At 42.7% G+C, this 22,789-nt stretch overlaps 1 protein-coding gene across 1 annotated transcript; it reads left to right on the top strand.

Annotated features, from left to right (window-relative positions):
• The first annotated feature begins 299 nt into the window (after positions 1-299).
• Positions 300-7,926, top strand: LOC106743177 (ALX homeobox protein 1-like). The gene is made up of 4 exons (XM_014616758.1): positions 300-603; positions 1,401-1,787; positions 7,108-7,341; positions 7,577-7,926. The coding sequence occupies exons 1-4, from the start codon at positions 300-302 to the stop codon at positions 7,924-7,926; spliced, it is 1,275 nt and encodes a 424-aa protein (XP_014472244.1).
• The last annotated feature ends 14,863 nt before the right edge of the window (positions 7,927-22,789 follow it).

The raw sequence follows: 22,789 nt of genomic DNA on the forward strand, positions 1-22,789 counted from the left end.
AAAACGTCGGATTAATTACCGCGGCCTCTCTCTATCCGTCTTCAGGTAAACAGCAGCCCGCGAGGGGAACGGGAGGGGAGAGAGATGGGTGGTGTGGTCGGCGAAAGCACCCTATCCACTCCAATACCGGGCCGGCCAGCGATGGGTAGTTTCCGCGAGCGGGCGCGAATGCTAATGAGCGTCAGTTCGGGGGGAGAGAACGCCTGCTTTTAAAAGGGACGCACCGAAGAGAGATACGGGGGTGGCCGGATAGGCGGGTACCATCACGCCCATCGGGTCAGGCATTGGCTGGCGGCCGAATGGCGTCCTCGGGCGACGCGTGGCGTCGGCGTCGCGACGATGACGAGCGTGAGACCACCTACGCGCCGACGAGCGTGGGACGTCTCCGGACGGCAGCCGTCGGTGCCGAGGTCACGCGCGAGAGTCCCTACGAGAAGGCGAGGATGGAGCAGCTCGCCCAGTTCGTCTCAAAGAGTTTCGACAACAACGTGGCTGCGAGTGTGGCGACCGGCGGCGAGGCCGCCGGCTGCAGGATCGCCGGTGGCAGGATCACCCTCAGTGTCGCGCATCTCATTGGCAATGCCGCCGACGACGCTGATCGGCGTACGTGCGCGATTTTTCCTCCCGGCTTGCCGATGATGCTGTGCTCACGAAGTGCGCGCGATCATCCCCCTCGCTCCGGTTGACGCGTCGCGCATCGACGATGTATGTGTGTATTGTGCGGGCCGGAGAGATCGTCGGTCGAAGTCGAGAGGGAAGATTTCTCGAATCCTATCAGGTTGATTCGTACGTGCGATCGATGTCACCGGATAGGAAGTTACGTTAGATCGCACATACCTCGGTGCCCCGGCGTATTAATATACAGCCTTGGATGATTTCAGATTCATCTGGATAAAGATGAATATATATTTCTTCCGTCTAGATTCATCTGGATGATTATTTAGATAATTTTATCTAAATACCGGCAAACACTGTGGATGGGTGACCTCCGGTTAGAATAGAAATCACGAACGCGAACGTATAAAATAACATGTTTTTTCTTTCGTATAAGTAATAAAAGCTAAGAAATTTATCTCTGGTTAATTTATCACAGCTACTAGTACTTTTTTGCAAGGGAATATAATGTCACTGTAATATTACCGTGGTTCGTTTTGGCGGACATTACTGTGATATCTCTGCTATATTACAAATATGATACTGCTGTGTTATGGAGAATTCTTTCATTTATGCGATTATGGTTAGATATGATTTTTTTAGCACAAAAACATAACGATGATTCACTTACGAGTCAACCTAACTCCGCCGCCGGATGTGTCCGCCGCGGATCTAACGCGTGATCGCGCGTGTACCTCGCAATCCCTTCGCGCGTTTCAGAGAGTACAAAGCGAAATCCTGTTTAGATGAAGGCTCGTCGGCACGCGAAGGCGCGCAAGAGACGGCCGCTGGTATCGAAGCGAGCAGCGGGGGCGCCGAAGAGTCGCCGCCGTCGCCGGAGGGTCGTCTGCAGCCAGAGGATCTCTCCGTCACGGCCAAGATCAAGGACATGAGGGATACCGCGGAGAACTTGCCACCGCTGAAGACACCCGAGCTGAAGCTGTCAGTGCGAAAGCTGCTGGGATGCACTCCCTCGCCGCCGCCCATATCGAAGGATCGATCGCCCAGTCCGGAGAACTGCGTCGAATTGAAAAGTCAAAATTCGAGTGACAGCAAGACCACATCCAATGACGTCAAAGTGTCTTCACAGATCTCAAGGTCAAGCGGCCAGTGTCAAGAGGACTCTGCTAAGGGTGAGTGTACCGCGTGATTTACATATCGCTAAAATGAAATCCAGCGCTGAGAGAAATCTCGCTGAAATTATTTTCTCTACTGAAATTATAGCCATTTTTGAGTAACTTAACTGTATCTTCTCCTAGTTTTCATCCCAAAAATAGCAATGTGCATACATAGAGATTTCTTCATTTCTTAGTATTTATATTTATTCGACTGAAATTTCTTTCATAGGACAACATATATTTGTACGAAATATTATTTGTTTGAGTGAACATTTTATTGTCTCATTCGGCGAAAACTCTATTATTTAATAGAAAGAAAAATTACCTTGAAATAAAATTTGTGCAATTTCGTAAGTTATATATTTCGTAAAAAATATTATTCGATCATCTTACTTTAATACTTTTGTACGTCACGATCTATGTAAACACGATCGTACACTGAGAACAAAACATCTAAAAAATATTAGACCGGCGCATAAGTTTTTACCGACATCGATAGTACGCATGCGTTACTATGATTTTGTGAATAGAAATATTTTTGGTTTTCGTATATTGGCTTCTCTACATGAAAGCAATCATTTATTCTATTTAAATAAAAGAATTGAGATTTAAACAAATATGTTATTTATGAAACAAGTATTTTTTTATCTTTTAAATATTTTTCCTCGGTGTAAAACATCACGTGGACATTAAGTCGTTCATATTATCGAGACTGATAATCTCTTCCATCTCTAAAAAATTACGTTAGTCTTCGACGAGAAATTAAAAGCGAAGTTTGGCCCGGAAGTCACAGTCCACAACTCACGATGATGTTGCCAATCTCGATCTCACCACACGGATTCCCTTTAGGGTTACACTCGTTTGCGATTGCTGCGCGAACGAGTAGTGTACGAAGGTCAGGAACCGTCGGGGCGAAGTCGCAACAGCTATAGGGGACTTGGATCTTCGTTTATAATTCAAGTCATCGTCCAATAAAGCTCAGAAGTTATTGGGAATAGCTGACCGCTCGCAACGTAACGATCGGCGACCCGCAATTCTGCTCATCGAAGTCGAGTCATCTTCGATAACGCTTGTTCCGCCGAGCACTGAAAGACGAAATTACGTCAACTCCCTTACTGTTTTTCCGGAGAAAATTCCTGCCAGGGAAAATGCTATTAATTCGAGGAATACGCTCCTTCCTAAATGTATCGATTCTTAGCGTAACATAATTAACTTTTATTCGCGAATTTTTAGTCAGCTGTCCCTTTTTAAACCCTACTAATTTCGCATTAACCTTTTCCTCCAAACTGCTTTCCTAAAGAATTATTATTGAAAAATTAATTTGACCTCGAAATAACCATTACGGGTCAATTTGACATGAGAGAATCTCCCGCTCTTTTCATTTCTCGAGTCGAAAATAGGGGTTTTTATTAAAAAATTTCAAGTTGACTTTGAAATGACTTCTACGCTGGAGCCAGATGTTTCTCTTTAAACCCTGCAAATTTCGTATTATTTCTTTTTTTCTACCTTGAAAAGTCTAAATAACAATTTTCGTCGTTTCTTCTCTTCGGAAATCTCCGCTGATGAGAAATCTCGCTTTTGAAAAGACAATTAGACGTGCGAATGGTCTCGTTCCACTAAGTGTCCACCAATCTTACAAATTAAGTTTTCAATGAGCGGATTGAACAACCAATCGGCCGGTGCAGAACCGCCGCATGCGTGAACAACTTGCATGGAATTGAACGGACGGACGAAACGGAGAACGAGATTGAACGGCGATCGCGTTATAAAAAGTAGGGAGCGCGGCGTTGAGGTAACGCCACGCATGTTTCCCCCCGCAATAACTCGAACGTAGCGCGAACGGGCAGAGAGAGAGAGAGAGAGCGTGAACCATGAATTTATGGTTTAATATGCGGCCCGCCGCGTTAGTTGTGTGTACGCCCCCTAAACGGGAGATGCGCAGCGCCCATCTCTCGAGGGCCCATAACTTTTTCCGATTAAGCGCAAATCAAAAAGCAATCTGCCGGGCCGGCAGCCACCATGGCCGCGAAAGTAAAATCATAAATATCCACGAGCGGAGAAGAAGAGCTCGCTCGCCAGCGGATACGCGTCATCGTCTGGATCGATTGATTATCGTTGTAAAAGTAGCGCAAAATATTCTATCGTTTATCTAACGAACAAAACGCCGTAAATGGGAATCAGAGAAGAGCATCCTATCAATTATTCGGATCTTCTCGAGCGAAACGGAACAAAGTATGTATACGCAAGGAACGGACGCAACTTGGTCGCGCCAAGTATAATTCGTTTCTCACGGACGATAGCAACGATGGGACTCGTCCGTCGGTAGCCAATCTACCACGCAGTGTGCGCGGCATCGCGCGTATAGCGCTTTAATCATATCCGCCGTAATCCAATTTAGCAGCGCGTTCATATGTTCACGGTGGTTTAAAACTACCCCTCCTTGCCTCGCACGAAGCATACGCGTGGTCATTAACCGTGCCGGTCGTTTATTCCTCGTTGTGTGCAGAGACGACGAAAACTTATCGAGTATCGTCGGTCACGGTGAGTTTCGCTCAGTCTTCTGTTGTCGACGCGAAGTAAGTTCAGAGGAACAATTCCCCGAGTCCTTTAGATTTCCTTGTTAAAACTACGTATTCGTTCGAGCGTCCCGGTCCGAGGTGCGAAATCGTAATTTTCACCCCCTCCACCGACACTCCTTAACCGATACTTCAGACGGCTCTCTTGCGAAAGAGAAAGAAAGGGAAGAATTCCGCGACGGGCGGGAAGAACCCTCCGCCTGTTGGAAAACCCAAAGCAATCACACTCGGACGCGAGGGGTCACTAATTCGATTACTAAGAGCGCTGCCCTCTTGGCCTGATCCAGTTAAGCCCCGGCTTGGCTATTACTATTTTTCTCCCTCCGAAAGCGAGTTATCGAGATATCGTACGCCATTAGGCGTATAAAAGCGTCGTCGTGGGCTCCGCTGCATACGGCGCCGTGAATACGTAAGGACGAAAGGCTCGGCAGGACCTAAGAATCGCTTCCTACGCCGGGCGTACCGAATTTAACCTTTTGTCACACGAATGATCGGGAACTGATACAAACCAGTTTCTAACCAGTACTAACTGGCCGGTAATTCTCCAGCTAGCTAGTTTCTCATCAGTTTTATTGGCTTACAACTCGTACAAGCTTCTTCGTTTTCTGAATGACTCGGGGTATAATCGTGTTGTACACATTTCCTCGATATGTCCGCCGCATATATTTATCCGGGTGTAAAGCCGCGAATACTTTACAACTACGATTTATACGACCCGCCCGTACGAGAGAGAAAATCGTGCGTTTTGGCGAGTAGTTCGGCTTCGTAAATACGAAGGACGGACGGCTTTCCCATTTTTCCTAAAGTAGCGGCACCCTCCGCTATCATACTTCAAGAAAACTCGCGCCCCAAGTGCCATAAATACACGAAGCGCGCACGGGCCTTTGACTAGCGGTCAAGCACCAACACTTACGAGCGATCGCAGGAAAACACGCGCGACTGAAGACCGATGGGCGCGAACGTGACGCTAAATCGTCGGCAGAATGTGTACCGGAGTATCGTTGCCGGGAGCGCTGCTCGAATCCCTAGAAGTGCGTAATATTCCCAGAATATTACAAAAATAATCATATATATATGTATAATTTTTCTATAAAACGTATTTTTAGACAAAATTATTTCTTTATTTATATAATAAAACAATTGGTATTGCGATACGTTTGAAATAAAAAAACTACAATTATATATATTATATATGTATTAATTTCGTAAACGCTCGAGTAAAAAGGATAGGATAGGAAAAGAAAACGACAGGACACTCCGGGCTAAAAAACGTTCTCAGCCTGTCGTACGAAGCGGCCACAGGCATCACCGCGAGTTAGGAAAGCGCTCCTGGATAATTAACAGCCATATGATTTAATTAATGGGCGTTTAATGTAAAGTAACTACGATGTTACGAGGTTCTTCGAGGTGTTGCCGACAGGAGGCGAGGAGCGCCCGATGTGAGGTGGGGATGACAACGAGGGGTAAAGGAGACAGAGGTGGCGGATTAAGTGTCTCGCATAAGAGCCCTTGACGAAGGGGATGTGATTTATATAATTTAGCAAAGTGACGAGCTGCAGAGAGAGAGAAGGAGGGAGAAAATCTTATACCGGGTTGTTAGTCATCCCCCACCTACCGCAGTTAGATTCTCTCTCTCTCTCTCTCTCTCTCTCTCTTTCTCACCTTAATCACTCTTCTTCGCCTTTCTGCATCTGTCCAATAGGATCTTCCTGGCGCGTAAAGCTCCTCCTTGTCAATGCTCCCGATATTCGTAATCTACGCGCCCGCTGATAACTTATGATTCTTCTTGCCCGAGTAGATTTCTCTACATGGAGGAAAAACAACTCCGTCAGTGCAACGAAATTTTCCGTTGTCCAAAGACTAGATGAAAACTCAATTGCCGGAACCGAAAGATTTCCGCAGGAGATTACTCTCAGTTAGTCAAATTTTAATACAGATGAACTGTCAAGCGAGAAAAAAAAGGGTCCATAAACATGTTTAATCCTGACACTACAACTGTACGTCTTCCAGATGCATATGCGTTTCCTCCAGCGAGTACGATCTTCGATTCACGCCTCTCGACGCCGTTCGGGAGACGCGCTTGTCTAATGTCATCCAATTAAGTTCACCCTCCTCCCTCCGTCTGACGTTCGATTTAAATAGGATTCTCATAAGGTGGCGAGAGATATATGCTGATGGCGCCCAGACTGGGAGAAATGAGCTGTGAACGACTCGCGGAGATCAATTTGGCGATGGCACGTCGGCTATTGTTCGCTCGGCTTCGCATTTGTCCCTACGAATTAATCGTCGCGACTTCCTTCTCGCTCCATTGTATTTACGACGATGATTCATAACACTCGGATACCCATTTTGCTGGAGATATTTCCTGCAATACGTTCGTTATTGCGGGACATTTGTGAATTTATTCAGCGCCTTCGCTGCGACGATCGGAGGAATTTTCACCCAATAACATGGAATTGATTTCCAAATATCTTTTTCTAACTATAACGATATTAATTCCCCAACTGTTATGTCCAAGCATACAATAATGTGCCGGAGACATCGTGCAATTTGAAGAACTACCTAACATACTATTTAATTTGTAAAAACATACCGTACAAGCTGTTAAATTTCAAACAAGCCGAATATCTCGAAAATTAAATGAAATATCTGATGAAAGATGAATGACTATAATTGAAAAATTCGAATATAATTAGCATAATTGAATTTCTCTCAATGTATAAGAATTGTTTTCGTGCATTGCTTGATTAACTCTCCAGGATCGAGTTGTCGAGGCAATGCGAACGGAAACGGCAAGCAGAGAAGATCGCGGACGAACTTCACCATTGAGCAACTGGCCGAGCTCGAGAGACTGTTCGACGAGACGCACTACCCCGACGCGTTTATGAGGGAGGAGCTGAGCCAACGACTCGGTCTCAGCGAGGCGCGAGTGCAGGTCTGGTTCCAGAACCGACGCGCCAAGTGCCGTAAGCATGAGAGCCAGCTGCACAAAGGTATACGATATTGTAAATTTGCCGCAGGGATTTTCACGAACCTTCTTCGTGGTAAACTAACGTATTATATTTAACGTCTGAGAGATTTCCAAATTCCGTATAGAAAGAAGATTCCCAATCAATAGAAATCCATAGGAAAAATCATCCTTAGAACGGCGATAGAAAAAATACGGCCGGCACCGAAAGTTTCTTCCGACGTAAGTATTCCGCTCGCTCATAGGATTATACGTTCCAGGCGTCGCCGGGAGCATGGTGTTGGCGCCACGGAGCCCGCCGACTACTCTGGAACCGTGCCGAGTAGCGCCTTACCTGCCGGCTCTCAGGCTGCATCCGCCGCCGATGCAGGGGACAGGAACGAACGTTGGATCGGCCTTCGACCCGGCGGTGCTGCACTACGCAGCAGCCGGCGGTCTTTTCTGCCTGCCGCCGCCGGCCGCGCCGTCGACTGGCCACCATCCTCATCCGCTGAGCTTGGCGGCGTCGTTGGCCGCCGCAGCAGCCCGTTCCAAAAACAGCAGTATCGCCGACCTGAGATTGAAGGCAAGACGGCATCAGGAAGCCTTGGGGCTTAACAGGCCGGCGTAAGGCATCGCGTCGTCGTCTCGGATAACGGAGGGCTCAACGAGAATGAACGGGACGGAAATGAGGCGACGGTGAGTACGCACGTCGAAGAGGTCGTCCGACTTAGACGACGCCAGTGAGAGACCGGGAATCGACAGGACTAATCGTGCAATCCGACACCGAGATACTTTGCACGCGAGCGAACCTCCGCATTTTCCATGAGCGAGAAACTCTAATTTTACACTGAGAGAAATTCGATTATTTTTATCAATTTTTACAAGCCTCTCATGAAAACAACATCGTCAAACAAATTATCTAAATAAGTAGCGCTAGTTATCTTTAATCTAGATAAACGCACCCTCATCTCATCTTCATCTAGATGAATCTGAAATCATCTAAGGCAAACACTGATTATTATCGTTGACACTATAACATTTACTTTAAAAAATGGTTCTGCTGACTATAATTCTCTCACTTTTGCGATTACAATTATGAATATCACGTTTTTTTCTCAGTGTGCACAGATAAAAATCAGTTCGTGTAACAGAATAGTAATCAGACGAAAATCGGCGGTGAGAAAAGATATCTCTACCGCAATTGAGAACATTCGTCTAGACATTCAGCTGCATTAAAACTCGGTTGAAAGTGAGAGAACAATTGACTGAATAGAATCTTTTGCTTTCTTCAATCTAGTTTTCGTTTGGTCCCCAACAACAGAAAATCAGTTATACGAACCGAGATTTTTTCCGACTAATTAGAGTCTTCTCTTGAATCGTTCGACGGAGCGAGATCTGATCTGGCGAAGAGCATTCAAGTCTCTATTTCGGAAGAACCGTTTCCAAACAATTCAGTCGTGTCCAGGAATTCGAGTTGCTTTGAATATCATTCGACATATTCGAGGATTTCTAAAGGACTTGGGAAATCCTGAGAATTTCGAGTGTGTCTCGAGGATCTTGGATATTTGTCTACGTACTGATATAATAGATGTATAGTGAAAATTACATGTAGATGTATATGAAGAACGTATATATGGATATGAATATATAGATGTACGGATTATATTTCAAGATTTATAAGACATACTCGTGTATGCAAAATGCGTTCGAACGTCTCTCGAGAATTTATAGTTTCCAAAACGATTTCAAAATTGTATATTCAAACCGACATGATGTATCACTTTCGAGCGGATTGTCGCTACTGTCGATTTAGCCGTGTACGAAGTATGAGAAGTGCATCCTCTCATTTACGACGTGTGCCTGAAGCGTCTGAGGAGTACAAAGGTGTATCGAAGTGTGTATAAAGTGAAAAGTGGTGAAAAAAAAACGTGTAACATACATAATGTATACAGGATCTCGCTTGTATTTCGATCAGCGCGCTCCGTGTCGAAGAACTGTGATGCAAAACTCGTGCGACCTGCAGTCTCTCAGATCGCGAGAGGTCTACTTATAGCCTGGCGGGGAGCACCAATGACTATTCAGGCGACATTAATGTAAAGTTATCGTCAACGATTTCCACAACTCTCTCTCTCTCTTCTTCTCTCTCTAAGTAGGCAAGCGCATATTTAAGGCTGAAATCAATGCCCGGGAAAAAATGATTATATATGATTATATTAGGCAAACAAATTAATTCTCGGCCCTGATATTGAATCAATTGTAACATTTTTTTTTCCCCGAGGAAAGCTACGAACGAGTCTCGTTAAGACAACTCCACGTCGCTTCCGCGAGTGGGCCTCGGCCGCACAGTTTTCGAACTAAGCGGTATTAACCTCCGGAAATTTAGGAAACATCGAGACACGCCAGGATCGCTGATCAACCGCGGCGGCGGAGGAAATTATAGATCGCGCGTCCTGGCAGCGGCGCGAAGGATATAACTCTCGGAGATGATTCACGGCCGGGTGGACAGACGCCGGACAACTTCTTGCGTCGCGATCGCGGAGGAGAAAGGGGTGAGGAGGAGAAGGCAGCTTGGCCTGGCTGGGGTGCAGCATCGCCGTCGGGACGGGCTGCTAATGCAATAACGTGCGGCTACACGGATAAATCAAGCTGGGTGAACCGCCGGGCGAGCGCCGTGCCACGCCAGTGCCGCGCCGTGTAATCGCGTTACCCCGGGTCGTCCCCGGGGCGCCGTTATTGTTCTCGGGAATCCCCCGCTCGCTCGCTCTCCTTCCGCGGTGCCAATGACGTGAACCGCCGCCGAAATAACACACATGTTCTTCGACGATGTCGTTCGAAAAGGCTTTGTAAATCCAGGTTTTTCGACGCAAATCCCAGCTCAACGAATCAAAAATATCTTTGGTTGCTTTCGCCGTGCAGTAGAATGACCGGTCCCGTGAAAGTCATTTTTTACACGCGCTAGAAGACCTTCCCCTCACAAGTCATCGTCTCGGACGTGTTTCTTTTTTTAACCGAAATGCGAAGAGCAAACAGATGTGTTACTTGTCAGACGCCATTCTGCTTACTGCGCTCACGGTGAATTGTTTGAGGTTATGTCAGTATATTCCGGTTTATTGTATCGGTATTACACAGCCCTAAAGTTGGCGGCAAAAACTTTCTGCTTAAATAATTGATAATTTAATATTAGGGCAGAGAATTCATTTGTATACCTAATAGATTGTTCTTTTTGTCTTTAGAATGAAACAAATATACGTTTCTTAAGGTTATGTCGCGGTAGAACGTCCGCCGATGTAGTCTGATGGATAAATCAGGCGCGCATCTCTGAAAATTGTAATCACGTTAACACGGATTTATTCCCGGATTATGTCCCTCGGGAGAATCGTTATCGTTCTATTCAGGTGCAACGATAGGTCGAGGCACACGCGCGCGAAACGACCGTCATTCAATTACCGACTTTAATTAAAAAGCTCCACGTGTGAGTCGACTGCGCTTCGAACGCTTTTTATGGCCGCCACGAATAGGTAAAAAGGCCGTAATTCGGTCGCGCAGAGAATCGATACAGCGGTGACCTACGGCCCATACATCGGATTTTTCGCGGGACGTAAATTCTCGTAATACGAGTTGTTAGAATAATGCTTAATTCAGCCATTAAGGACAGCGATGGCACAAATGAGCGATCTGATACATTTACACGACCAGCCAGAAGTCGGCAACGAAGCGTTTTTACGATACCCGGGAGTCACTTGTATACAATTCATTGATACACGGAGAGAATATCATAGCTACTTTCATATGAATCCTTTCACCATGTTTTTCAGCAGCGTTGGGTAATAACTTTCAAAAGAGTTCAGTTAGAAGTTAATCACTTTTAACTCAATTCAATAAGTAAGTTAACCTTTAACTTAAACTTAATTACTTTTTATGTGTTTCCTTGGATCCCAATTAACCTAAAACGGCACTTGGATCTCTCAAAATCTTTACAGTTCGAAATGAGTTAACTGTATAAAAGAATTTTACAATTCTGTGAAGCCATGTAAAAGTCTTTTAATATATAAAGTTATATAAAATATATAATAATTACATAAAAGTATTATAATATAATACCTTTAAAGAAAAAAATGTCGGTAATTGGTGCTCTTTAGAACCCCCTCAAACGAATTATCGAATTATCATCGATAATCATCGATAATCATCGACGACGACGGCAGATAATTCGGAAAGTGGAATAAATTAAAAGCGTGTCGCACTACATATCTGGATTGGATTCGGTCTGCATCATTGACCGGCTAATGGATCTTCGGCTACTTCGATCTGATTGGCCGGTCAACAATTCCCAGCGCGAATCTAATCTGCGCTCGCACAGTGCGTAACACGGGCTTTAGAGTGACTGTATTCATATCACTGTACGAATAACGATACTCGTTCACGGGATGGGAAAGGGAGGAGATAATAATAAAAGCGCAAGGCCTATTCGCCTCTTTTCGGTCCCTCCCTGCTTATGCATGAGCCTCAGAAATAAAATAAACCCTCCCTATGTATCCCCGGGATAATTCAGAGAGGGTAAGATGGGAAGGGGTTCCTCTCCTTCCGCTTATTTTAATCCGAGTTTTAAGAAGTTTTTCCTATTGCTCGTAAATTGGCCGTCGTTTGTCTAACCCTGGGGAGGCCCGGGGGTCACGTGGGCAGCGACTAAGGGGGTGGGGGAACCACCTCCACGGAGAGTGTTCCCTCTCTCCCCCCAATGGCGGCAGGAGGAGCGGAGCGACGCAATCGTGTTGTTCGCACATTGCGCATTCGTGGACGAGCGAAAGTGGGGATAGAGCTGGAAGCTCGTAACTGCGATATAATGTCCCGCGAAAACCAGCTACCATCATCAATTATCTCCGCCTCTTCCCCCGAAGGGATGAAACGAGGAATAATCGGGCGCGAGGGGTGACTCGCGAGCCGAGATTTCTCGGGGACATTGTGGGACATCGCGGACGTTGCGAATGGATACTCTTAACAGCGGACGCCGACTATACAACGGGAAATGGTGCGATATATTTCGTTGAGCTATCAAAGCGATCCCGATGACTTTCTAATGTCTCCACCCGGAATAGAGGAGCGCTTTTAAGTAATAAGCGGTTCAGTGCTTGCCGGTATGTAGATAAAATTATCTAAAGATCATCTTTATCTTCATCCAGACTATTTATTCTGAACTCACTTTTCGATCAAATGAATGAAATAACGTGGACTTGAAGCCTGTATTAGGGATTGGATTTCAACGAATCAACCAATTTCGGTTTTGTTTCCTTTTTAGCGGTATAGCTAAAGAGAACAAACCATTTGTTTCAATTGATCGATCCACTTTAAGCCCGTATCAAACTGTCAATTGTTAGAAGGCCGTTACGACTGCCAACTTTTAATGGACCAATCACAAATTGCATGACGCTTCACTATGATAGGCCCTTCAAAAGTCATAACCGCCAGTCAGATCGGCCTTCTGTAATCCGATACTGTAGAAAAGGACTGAAATAATGACTGCATTCAGAAAACAGCGATTATTATTGGCCTTTTCATTAAGGTAGCCTTCTTTACACCGCGAATATCTCAATGATAAAAATTCCATTCACTAAAAAAACTCTATGATCCGCATCAGGGATTGTTATTGCCGTCCTCTTATCACGACAGTGATCGTCGAGTCACAAACGGAAAAGTTGCGGGGAAACAGATCAATTGCTCGGTACGATCGTACGGAGGGAGAGAAATGCTGCAAGATTTGGAAATAATTCAGCCTAGCTGCCGCTACAGCACTGACTGGCGGGCCAAGGGGCCGCTTGCTCGCCGCCTCCTTCCGACCTCCCCCCGTGCCTTAATCTAATCCAAGGATAATCTAAAATTCATGACACACATAACTGCCAGGCGATGATATATCTGGTGGGGGTGTAAAGGCAGCGTCTTCTCCGTTCGTGCTTCCCCACTTCTCTCCTCGCCCTGCCTTCGTTCCCGGCCGGCACCTAGCAGCAATCACTGGCGTTATTATTTAATGCGACGCGTGCAGCGCGATATACACCAACCAGCTGCCAGTAAATCGCGCAAGATCTACCTAAGTTCAATACTATTTAAGCGTCCGAATAAACCTAGTAGAAATCTGTGCACCCAATCAGTTATCATGAATTGTATCGATGTATGGAGGAAATGGACAAAAACTTTATGATTATTTGCGAGACGGAGAAGCCGATAATATCCGGAAATGCAGGCGCTTTTACGAGGAGATCCCACGCAAATGGACCGTGGGTGGTCACGACAAGGAAGGAGGGGAACGGCGAAAGAAACGAGGAGCTAAACGCAAGTTTCCGTCCCGGGCTCTACCAGATCCGATGCGAAATCAATTCGCGTAATAGTTCCGGGAGGGGGTGAAATCGAACGGAGAGGAGGGAGTTAACTGAAGCGAGAGCTCGGATACGGGCCATTACCACACCTGTCCCTCAACTTCGACTTCGCGAGAGAGGAGCGAACCGGAGCGACTCTAATGAAGAGAAGCAATCACTTAAGCCGCCCCGCCCCCCGCCATTTATATACCCGGTGGTCCGAGAGATACAATTTTATTTGCTAAACGGCCATACGGTTTTACGGATGCACTCGGGGGAGTGTTCGACGAATCGCTCCATCGGGGACGATCATTTGTAACGTGAAATCGTTAAGTCCTCTTCGGTAGTTCTCCTTAGAACGCGTTAGAGCGTAGGTGGAGAGATCGCAATTAACTCTGGAACGCATACGCTTGTAATAGAGAGAGGTAACTCTATTCTTCTTGTCTTGCACGGCCGCTTGAGTCGTGAAAATAACTGCATTCGAATAGGAGGACAAAACTCCCCTTATAGTAAATTTCGTTTTTGAAATTCACGAGTTAGCAATAAGCAATTAATTTCTACTTACCTCATCTATCATCCGCATATTAGCGTTTCGCAATAGTCCGATATGACGTCACTCTGAGTAAGGAAGGATTACTTTCTTCAACAAATTGCAGAAACACAACAAACGAAATGAAATGCAACTGAAGCCGAACTGAATAACGACAGACGTGAGATAATTTTGGAAAAATATCTCACTAAAGTTGTTCGCACAAAAATGAAGATGTAATAAAAATGAATCAAAGAAGACTCGCAACGATATTCGGAGTACTCGTCAAGATTTATTTCGAATGAAATGTCACGTAGCGCACAGAGAACCAAGACAATGAGCGCAATACGAAGCGAGAGCTGAAACCGGTATACGTTTTACTTTCGGTAAGTTTGGTCTCGGAAGTTACAGTTGTTCTCCACAAAAGATATGATTTAAGTCGTGTATTTTTTTTGCAGGATACGATATCAAGAGAATTTATGGCGAGATGCTTCAACGGATGTGATCATTATTCTTCTTCATGGAGATTATTATCTCCACACGTTAAACGTAGTCTGAAATGGGTAATAGGAGTATATTTATAAGAACAATAAGAAATTAACCAATCATAGTCGATTATTCTCCTCAGACTCGAATATGATTGGTCAACTTCTTATTTCTTACTATATATTGTAGACCCATTGTAGACTACGTTTTGTATTACGACACGAGAAGCGAACAGAATTCAAGTTCTACCGGTTTCAGTCTCCGACACGGAACATCCGATTATGCACATGTTATGTACAATGGCACGCGACCGACAGATCAATTAAAACGGAAGAAGCTCAGCGGCAGGAAGCGGTAGTGTCCCCCGTAAATACGTCAACAGAGCACCGGATCGCGTAACTTTTCCTTAAATTCTCATTGTGACCCCGCTTAAAGAGGAAATGTGAAAAATGTTTTCGAATTAGAAAATTTACTCTTATCACGAATTCACGTCAGAGGAGATGATTTCATGCCCGCCTGAGGATGAATTCCTTCTCCGTGAACTCGTGAAGAGGGCAAATTTCCGAAAACACTTTCGCTTTTCACATTTCCCTCTGAAGAAAAGTTACGTGATCGATGCCCGGATCTTAAGCCTACGATCTTAATCCATCGTCACTAACCTTCGGCCTGCCCTTCGAAGTACAGATGGATCCTCGACGACATTTGAATCGGCTTGCACGTGCTTATATGACGTTTCATCGAGCCGTTCAATCCGATTACAATAGCGCGAGTTCGGAAAAGGAGATTACGTAACGAGACGATAAATGGCCGCGGCTACAAAATACAGACGTATCGAGAGTACAACTCCTAGATGGTGGATTTACAGTGCGATTGCGATCGTGGATTCAAAAGAGCGGTTATGACGATCGATTCAGCCGTACACGGAACGTTTAAGAGAGAAGTTGAAATCCCCAAAGGACTTAATGTCCTTCCACGCTAAATTTCACGTTGATTTATCTTGGATAAAAACACTTGATCAAAAAACACAGACACTTGTAAATTGCAGGTGTAATTATATATATTATTATATTTATTTAACCGGAATGTACTTCTTAATTTGCCGATACAATTTGGATTTGTATCGAGAAAAAGATTTAATATAAAACAGCAATCTAAACAGACATTCATGATTGTCACAAAATTTTTTTTTATTTACATTCACGGAGCAAATATGCCGTATCGAGTTAATTATTAAATTCACATAATGAAATAATATAAATATTTTTTGTTATACTAATGTAACAACGAATTTATTTATAAATTATTCTCAAATCGTCATATTACATTTTAAATAACGTATCGTTTTGAGTTCCGTGATGTTTTCCGTATTTCCATTTCGTCATTCTATGTGATAAATGTATCATACACAGAAAAACAGGTTTAGTATTTATTCGACTAAATTTTGTTTCATAGAAACAACATGTACTTATTTGTTTGAGTAAAGATTTTATTATCTCACTCAAGAAAACTCCATTAACTAACAGAAAGAACGCTATTATTTGAAGCAATATCTTTTAACCGAATAAAATATTATTTAGCCACAATAAATATATAAAATGAAACGAATAATTTCTTTGTAAGAAAATTATCTTTCGTTTCGAACAAATTTTTTATTCAAGATAGAGATACGTATTCGTTGGAAAGTCTAACAATCGTACTAATCGAAACACAAGTTTCTTCGGAGCACGTCAATGATGAAATCTGTTTGGATGCAATAAAATTTATTAATTATTTGAAGAAATTTATTTCCCGAGGGAAACTCGAAGACAATCGAGATGCTCGTTCTGCGTACGGCTGATCGGTCCGTCAAATACAAATAGATACATGTACGAAACAATTGTCCCTTTTGCCCGTCCGAGATCTTTTCGTTGTACAAGAGGTCTCGCATAGGAAAGAATTAAAAAGAGTGTAGTCATTGTTTCCGTGCGACAAAACTTATATGCGACGTACTGCTACAAAAAACAAGAAGAGGCCACAACGCGGCCGTACAACTCATCGACTCATTATTCGCCGTCGCGCGCCAGTCTATGCGAAAAAGACGATGGGTCACAACGTGTATGTGTGTCCTGTCGCGATGAACGCTAGAGATTATCCTTAAGTACTAGGCAGTCAAGGTAATATGCAACAATAAAAGAAAGAATACCGTTTCCGTTAATGCTTGTTGAGTTAGTTTCCCAAGGGATGAAATATACCATCGACATATAGCATTGGAAGGATTTCTTTGATCTTTCGTATTGAGAGACCTAGATGTAGGTACGGGTCTCTCCTCCTACTCTCTGTTCATTGGTTGAATTTTGTCTAAGGAGAAGGGGAACAGTATCGTATCTTAAAAGTTGGGGACATTCTTGACGTTACTATATATATATATGAGTGATATGATATACTCTATAAACATTTTTATGCTTTCCTTCTTCCTTATATCCTATATTGATACTGTTATAAAAAAAATTAATTAAAATAATAGAATTGTAAATGCCTCATGTGGCCCCGTTGCTCTGTAAGCCGCTCCTACCCACACATCATCTTTTCTCTTTCTACATCTGTCAATAGGATTTCGGCCCAATGTTCCGTCCAGTGCTATATGTCGATGAAATATACGATAGGCACAACCGTCTATTATATCATCATACTTTATGACAGCTCACAACGCTGTCTACTATTGCCACGAGTTGAGTTAGTGGCAGTAACATCGAAGATACTATATAAAGTATCACTATTTCGTAAAATTTTATAAATTATGAGACAATATGTCTCATTAATTTATATTAAGATTACATTTACTTAAAGTTACAGTTATATATAAAATTACCTGACAGTTTTCAAACGCGTTGTCTCAAATTAAAAAGATTTATAATTATCCTAACCTATTTATGAGTGTTATTTTCGTGTAATCAACAAAATGTTATCTAGATTATTCTTTTAATACCTTCATATTCAACTGTGATTAAACATTTCCAAGTAAAAAGTGGATTTACGAGGCATGTTTGGAAAGTGTTTTTTTGATGATCCATCGCATGACGAAAATAATGATTTTTTCCCACCTGAAAGGGAACGCCATACATAATAGAATTCAAAGTTTTTTAAAAAATATTGTTTTAAGAGCGAGAGAATGTGTGTTTTCATATTGCCTCATAATTTGTAAAATTTTGCGAAATGATTACCTTATATAGTATCTTCGATGCTACTAGTTCAACTCAACTCACGGCAATAGTAGATAGCATTGTCGTAAAGTATGATGGTATAACAGACGGTTATGTCTATCGTATATTTCATCCCTAAGGAAATTTAAACAGGCATTACACACCCCCGTGTTACGTGTACTCTATACTGAGTGCGAATACTAGACGGAGGAGTTTCACTGGTGCTTGTGAGAGAAAGTAGAGCGAAAACGAAGGGGAAACGAGACAGTGGAGAGGGGGGAGACAAGAGAACACAGAGAGATATCTCTTCGAACCGCACGTGCCCGACAGAAATCTGCCTTCGTGCCGCAAGGATAGGATAATCAGGTACTAGGAACAGCCCCGCCACACAGAATTCCGATCCTTTGAGAGAGATGGCGGGAGAGAAACGTTCGATCGAGTTGTGCGTCCAATAAAATAAACCGATCCCCTCTCTTTCTTCTTCTTCTTTCGAACGAGATCTTTCGCTCGAATCTTCGTCACTTCTCGATCGAAATGGGAAGTATATATATATTCCCATACGGCATGAATATCCTAGAGACATCCTGAGGATATCCTAAGGATAAAATATGCTGTATGAATTGCGTGTGTATGTGTGTGTGTGTGCGTGCATGTGTGTGTATATATATTTATTTATATACACATCTATAATATAGTTTCTTTCACAATACGATGCGTGATGACGAATATTTGTAAAGTTTAAATCTAGGATATTAATAATCTAATTCCGCGGCGACGTGTGATAAGATCGTCGCTCGGTGGATATCTCGATTGATTGATTGATTGTACCCGAATATTGATTTGTCACCTTTCCATCGGTCGAGTGACGGGAGAGAGCTGCGAGCACTTGGGGAATTCGAGAACTCGTAGGCACATGAGCGCGCGCACACACGTATCCTAAGAGCGTGTAGTCTCTCCCTGACGAGGAAAATACGTGTACACGTAAGCGCTATTCGACGATAAAAGGCTCGGCCGAGAGGACTCTATCGTGTGTCGATGATCAGGGTGAAAGGTAATTCTCAAAGGACGAGAACCTGGCTCCAAACGCTGCCCGCACGGACTCGTTACAATTATAAATATAATACACATCGTGTGTGTGTGTGTGTGTGTATATAATTACAATAATATAACGTATTTTAAGAATCATTTATGTTAATAGTTATTTAATCACGTGTACTGCTCAGTCTATTTACGCTAGTTTCATGCAACAACAACAATAAAGACACAACAATATACTTTATTTCATGGATCTGTCGCCGTCGACTCGATGTCGCTTTATCACTTCGTCTCGTATATGTTCATATGTTACTTTTTACCTCTCTCTCTATTTTTTGTTTTTTATCTCTCTTCCTTTCACGGCCTCGTTCGCGATCGTCCCGTGCAATTCTTACGCATGTATACCTCCCCGTGATTATTTCCATTACTCGCGACGATAGAAAAAACGTAGGAATTTTTATCGAGTATCGATCAACATCTCTCTCCTTTCTTCATCCTCTTACAATTGTAATATATTTAATATTTATGTATATAAATAGAGACAGCGATCTCTTCATTCTCATATATTGTTATACTCTTTATGATCGTTTATAAATTTACTACCTCGTCTCATTCACGTGTATCTGTATAATGTATGCATGTGTGTGTGTGTGTGTGTGTGTGTGTGTGTGTGTGGGTGAGACTGAGTGCTTCGAGCGTGATAATAAATGATCACAAACCACATGACGAGAGACGAGTGTGAAAATTCTGCAGAAAATGCGTCATCGACGTCGCACGAAGATCAACTATACGAATATCGCGAGACGAGAATTATACCCGCTATATGTTCCAGCCGCTTTACTCAAAACTACAATCACTGAAATCACGAAGAAACATATTTACAATCATACACGGGGGAAAGACCGACATTACGATCTAGATTCTATTACAGTACGAAATTTCGCGCGGCAACCTGAGATCAACAATGAACAATTATTATAATTACTACTATAATTATTGTTACTATATTATTATTATTATTGTTGTTGTTATTATTATTACCACCGACAAAATCTCTCTTGTCTATCTTAGGAACTATCGAGGTGAACAATACATAACTCCGCGTTAAACCCATCATTAAATTCTTAATTGTAACTTGAAGTGAAGCAATGAGGGTGGGCATGATCGAGATTAATGACGTCGACTCCATATACATGCTAGGATATTTACGTGTGTGTGTGTGTGTGTGTGTGCGTGTCGTGCGCGCGTTTGTGTGTGTGGTGTACAGGGTGAACTACGCAACGCGATCAACTTAATTTATTGTGTTGTTAGTGGACCGATTGAACATTTTTTTATCTAATATAACATGGTTCAAGCTAAGCTTTAAGATGATACATTAAATTTACAATACACAAATAAACAACTTTCAATTGGTCCATTAATAGCAGAATAAATTAAGCTGATCACGTTGCGCGGTTCACCCTGGGTGTGTATCTATCTATATATATATAGATATATATATATATTTATTTATGATATATGTGCGCGCCAAGAGGGAAAATTAAAATATAGTATGTACCGAAATCAAATCAGTTCACGTTTCGTCATGACGATGATGAATTCTTTCTCTTTCCTACTTTCTTTTTCTTTCATGTTCTCTCTCGAACTCGCGTCGTGACATGTGGCTCGAGCTCCGTGTTTTCTTCTTTTTCCTTACTTTTTCTTCTTCTTTTAAGACTCCTTCAATACTCGCTGCGACTGTCCTTGATGATGTCAGAAATCAAGGAAGTTGGCACCGAGAATTCTTTCGTGGTGTATATGTACAAAAAGGTACATTCACAAAATAACATTCATAATCTATTCAACGTACTGGTAAAATGCTCCTTTTCTCTTGCTCCGACAATCGATAAATATCCGTGAAATTAACATGATATACAACTCTTTTTAATCTCTTCGCTCGTGATTTTGTCGATGATTAATTTTACGGTTATTTATCGATTGTTGGAAGAAAAGGAGAGTGTTCGGAGCATTTTACTAACGCGCCGAATCGATCACGAATGTTATTTCGTGAGTATATCTTTTCATTTGAACTGATATATTGCATTTCATACGGAATTCTCGGTATGATTCATTTCTGACGTCATCAAACAATTTGACAATTGGCAGCGCGAGGAGCCTTGTGTTCTTATAGGTAATATAAAAAAAAAAAAGAAACAATAATATCACAAAGATGGCGCGCGGGCAGGGCGAGGAAAGGGGCCAAGTTTGGGGGGGATAGTTACGACAATATACACACGTGAATACTTATTTATATATATTGCCGAGTTGAACGAATGAGAGTGGATCAAATCAAGGAGCGGTCACGATAACTTCGCATTCCGAGTCGCACAGGATCCATCCCTCTTCATTCCTGCGGAACAAAAAGAGATATCGCGCGGTGTTCCGTCGTGCGTGCGTGCGTGTGTGTGTGTATATGTGTGCCATATGAAGCGTAAGGCAGCGAAATAATTCTTACTCGATAAAAACGACGACAGAGAAAAGAAAAGAAGGGAGAGCGCAGCCCTGTCGCCGCGTTGTACTCGGATAAAGACCGCTTTAGACGACCTTCGAATCGCAGCAGAATTCTATCTGTAATTTTGCTTTATTATATATAAAATCGTGACTTTATATATATATACTTGCAGAATCGGAGAATTACATCTATTTAATAGTCTAGAATTACATGTCTATCTATGTGTTATTTACCTAAATGTGTATGTAAAGTACATGTACATGTATGAATCGTCAAGAGTTTTTTTTTTCTACTACGATGCGCTGTGTGAGAGGAAAAAAAAGAATCGCAAATAGAATTCTGTTTTTTCCGCGCGTTTTTTACCGCCGCGGATTTTACAGATCGTCTAAAACGAACTTGGTGCATGGTCGATTGTTCGTTTCGTCCGTGAAGTGAAGTGAAGCTCATCGCGTGAGGACGCGAGCTTGCTCATTCTCTCTCTCTCTCTCACTCTCACTCTCTCTCTCTCTCTCTCTCTCTCTATTCTTAAAAACGAGATGACGAATTAATTTCTCCTTTCTTCTTCTTTTTTTTCTGCCGAAAACGTCCGTCTGTCTCGCCTGCGCCCGGTCGTTCCCGCCAGTCACTTGATTATTTTATTGATAAACTTCAAAATTTGATTGACAATAGCGATGATGATCAGTTTCTTTTTTTCCTTTTTTTTCATAATCCCACTGTTCTTCGTATTGAGCTTTGTCCTTTACGTGTAGCATGTATCTTTCCTTTCCTCCTCCTCCTCCTCCTCCTGCTTCTTTCCTTACTTAATTGTGTGTGAAAGTGAAAATTAAAACATAATTTTTCTTGTTCTTACGTCGTAAAACTACCCGGAAGTCGTTTTCGGAGCGCACTTTGAAGGTATATATGTATACATACTCAATTGTCGACAGTAGATATAATGATCTTTCTTTCGTCTTTTTTTTTTGCTTTGTCACAAAGTCAGGATTGGAAGAGCGTGTTCTCTTCCCTCTTTTCCCTTTTCGTTATTTCGTACCTTTTAAGTAACGATCGAGAAAACGTGTAATCGTGTACGATGAAAAATGTTCCTCTTTCGCAGATTGACCCAAGCGTGGGACTGGAATAACCGCGTAATCCGCGCTCGACTTTTTTTTCTTTCGCGAAAAAATGTATTTTCTTTTTTTGCATTTTTCGTGACTTCAACGTAAGACTCCCTTCGAAGATGAAACATCGAGATCATTTTTTACCGCAAAAAAAAAGTCAACGTCGCCATAGATTTCACGTCATAGATCCGCGACTCTGTGGATCGTATCTGTTAATTGTTACCGATGACTGTGATTGAACAATGTCACAACTCGAGAGACTTGATATATATACATACATATGTATACACACACACACACATATATATATATATATATATATTTACA

This window comes from Dinoponera quadriceps, unplaced genomic scaffold (assembly GCF_001313825.1).
Source record: "Dinoponera quadriceps isolate SergipeBrazil2010 unplaced genomic scaffold, ASM131382v1 scaffold894, whole genome shotgun sequence".
NCBI classification, from domain to species: domain Eukaryota; kingdom Metazoa; phylum Arthropoda; class Insecta; order Hymenoptera; family Formicidae; genus Dinoponera; species Dinoponera quadriceps.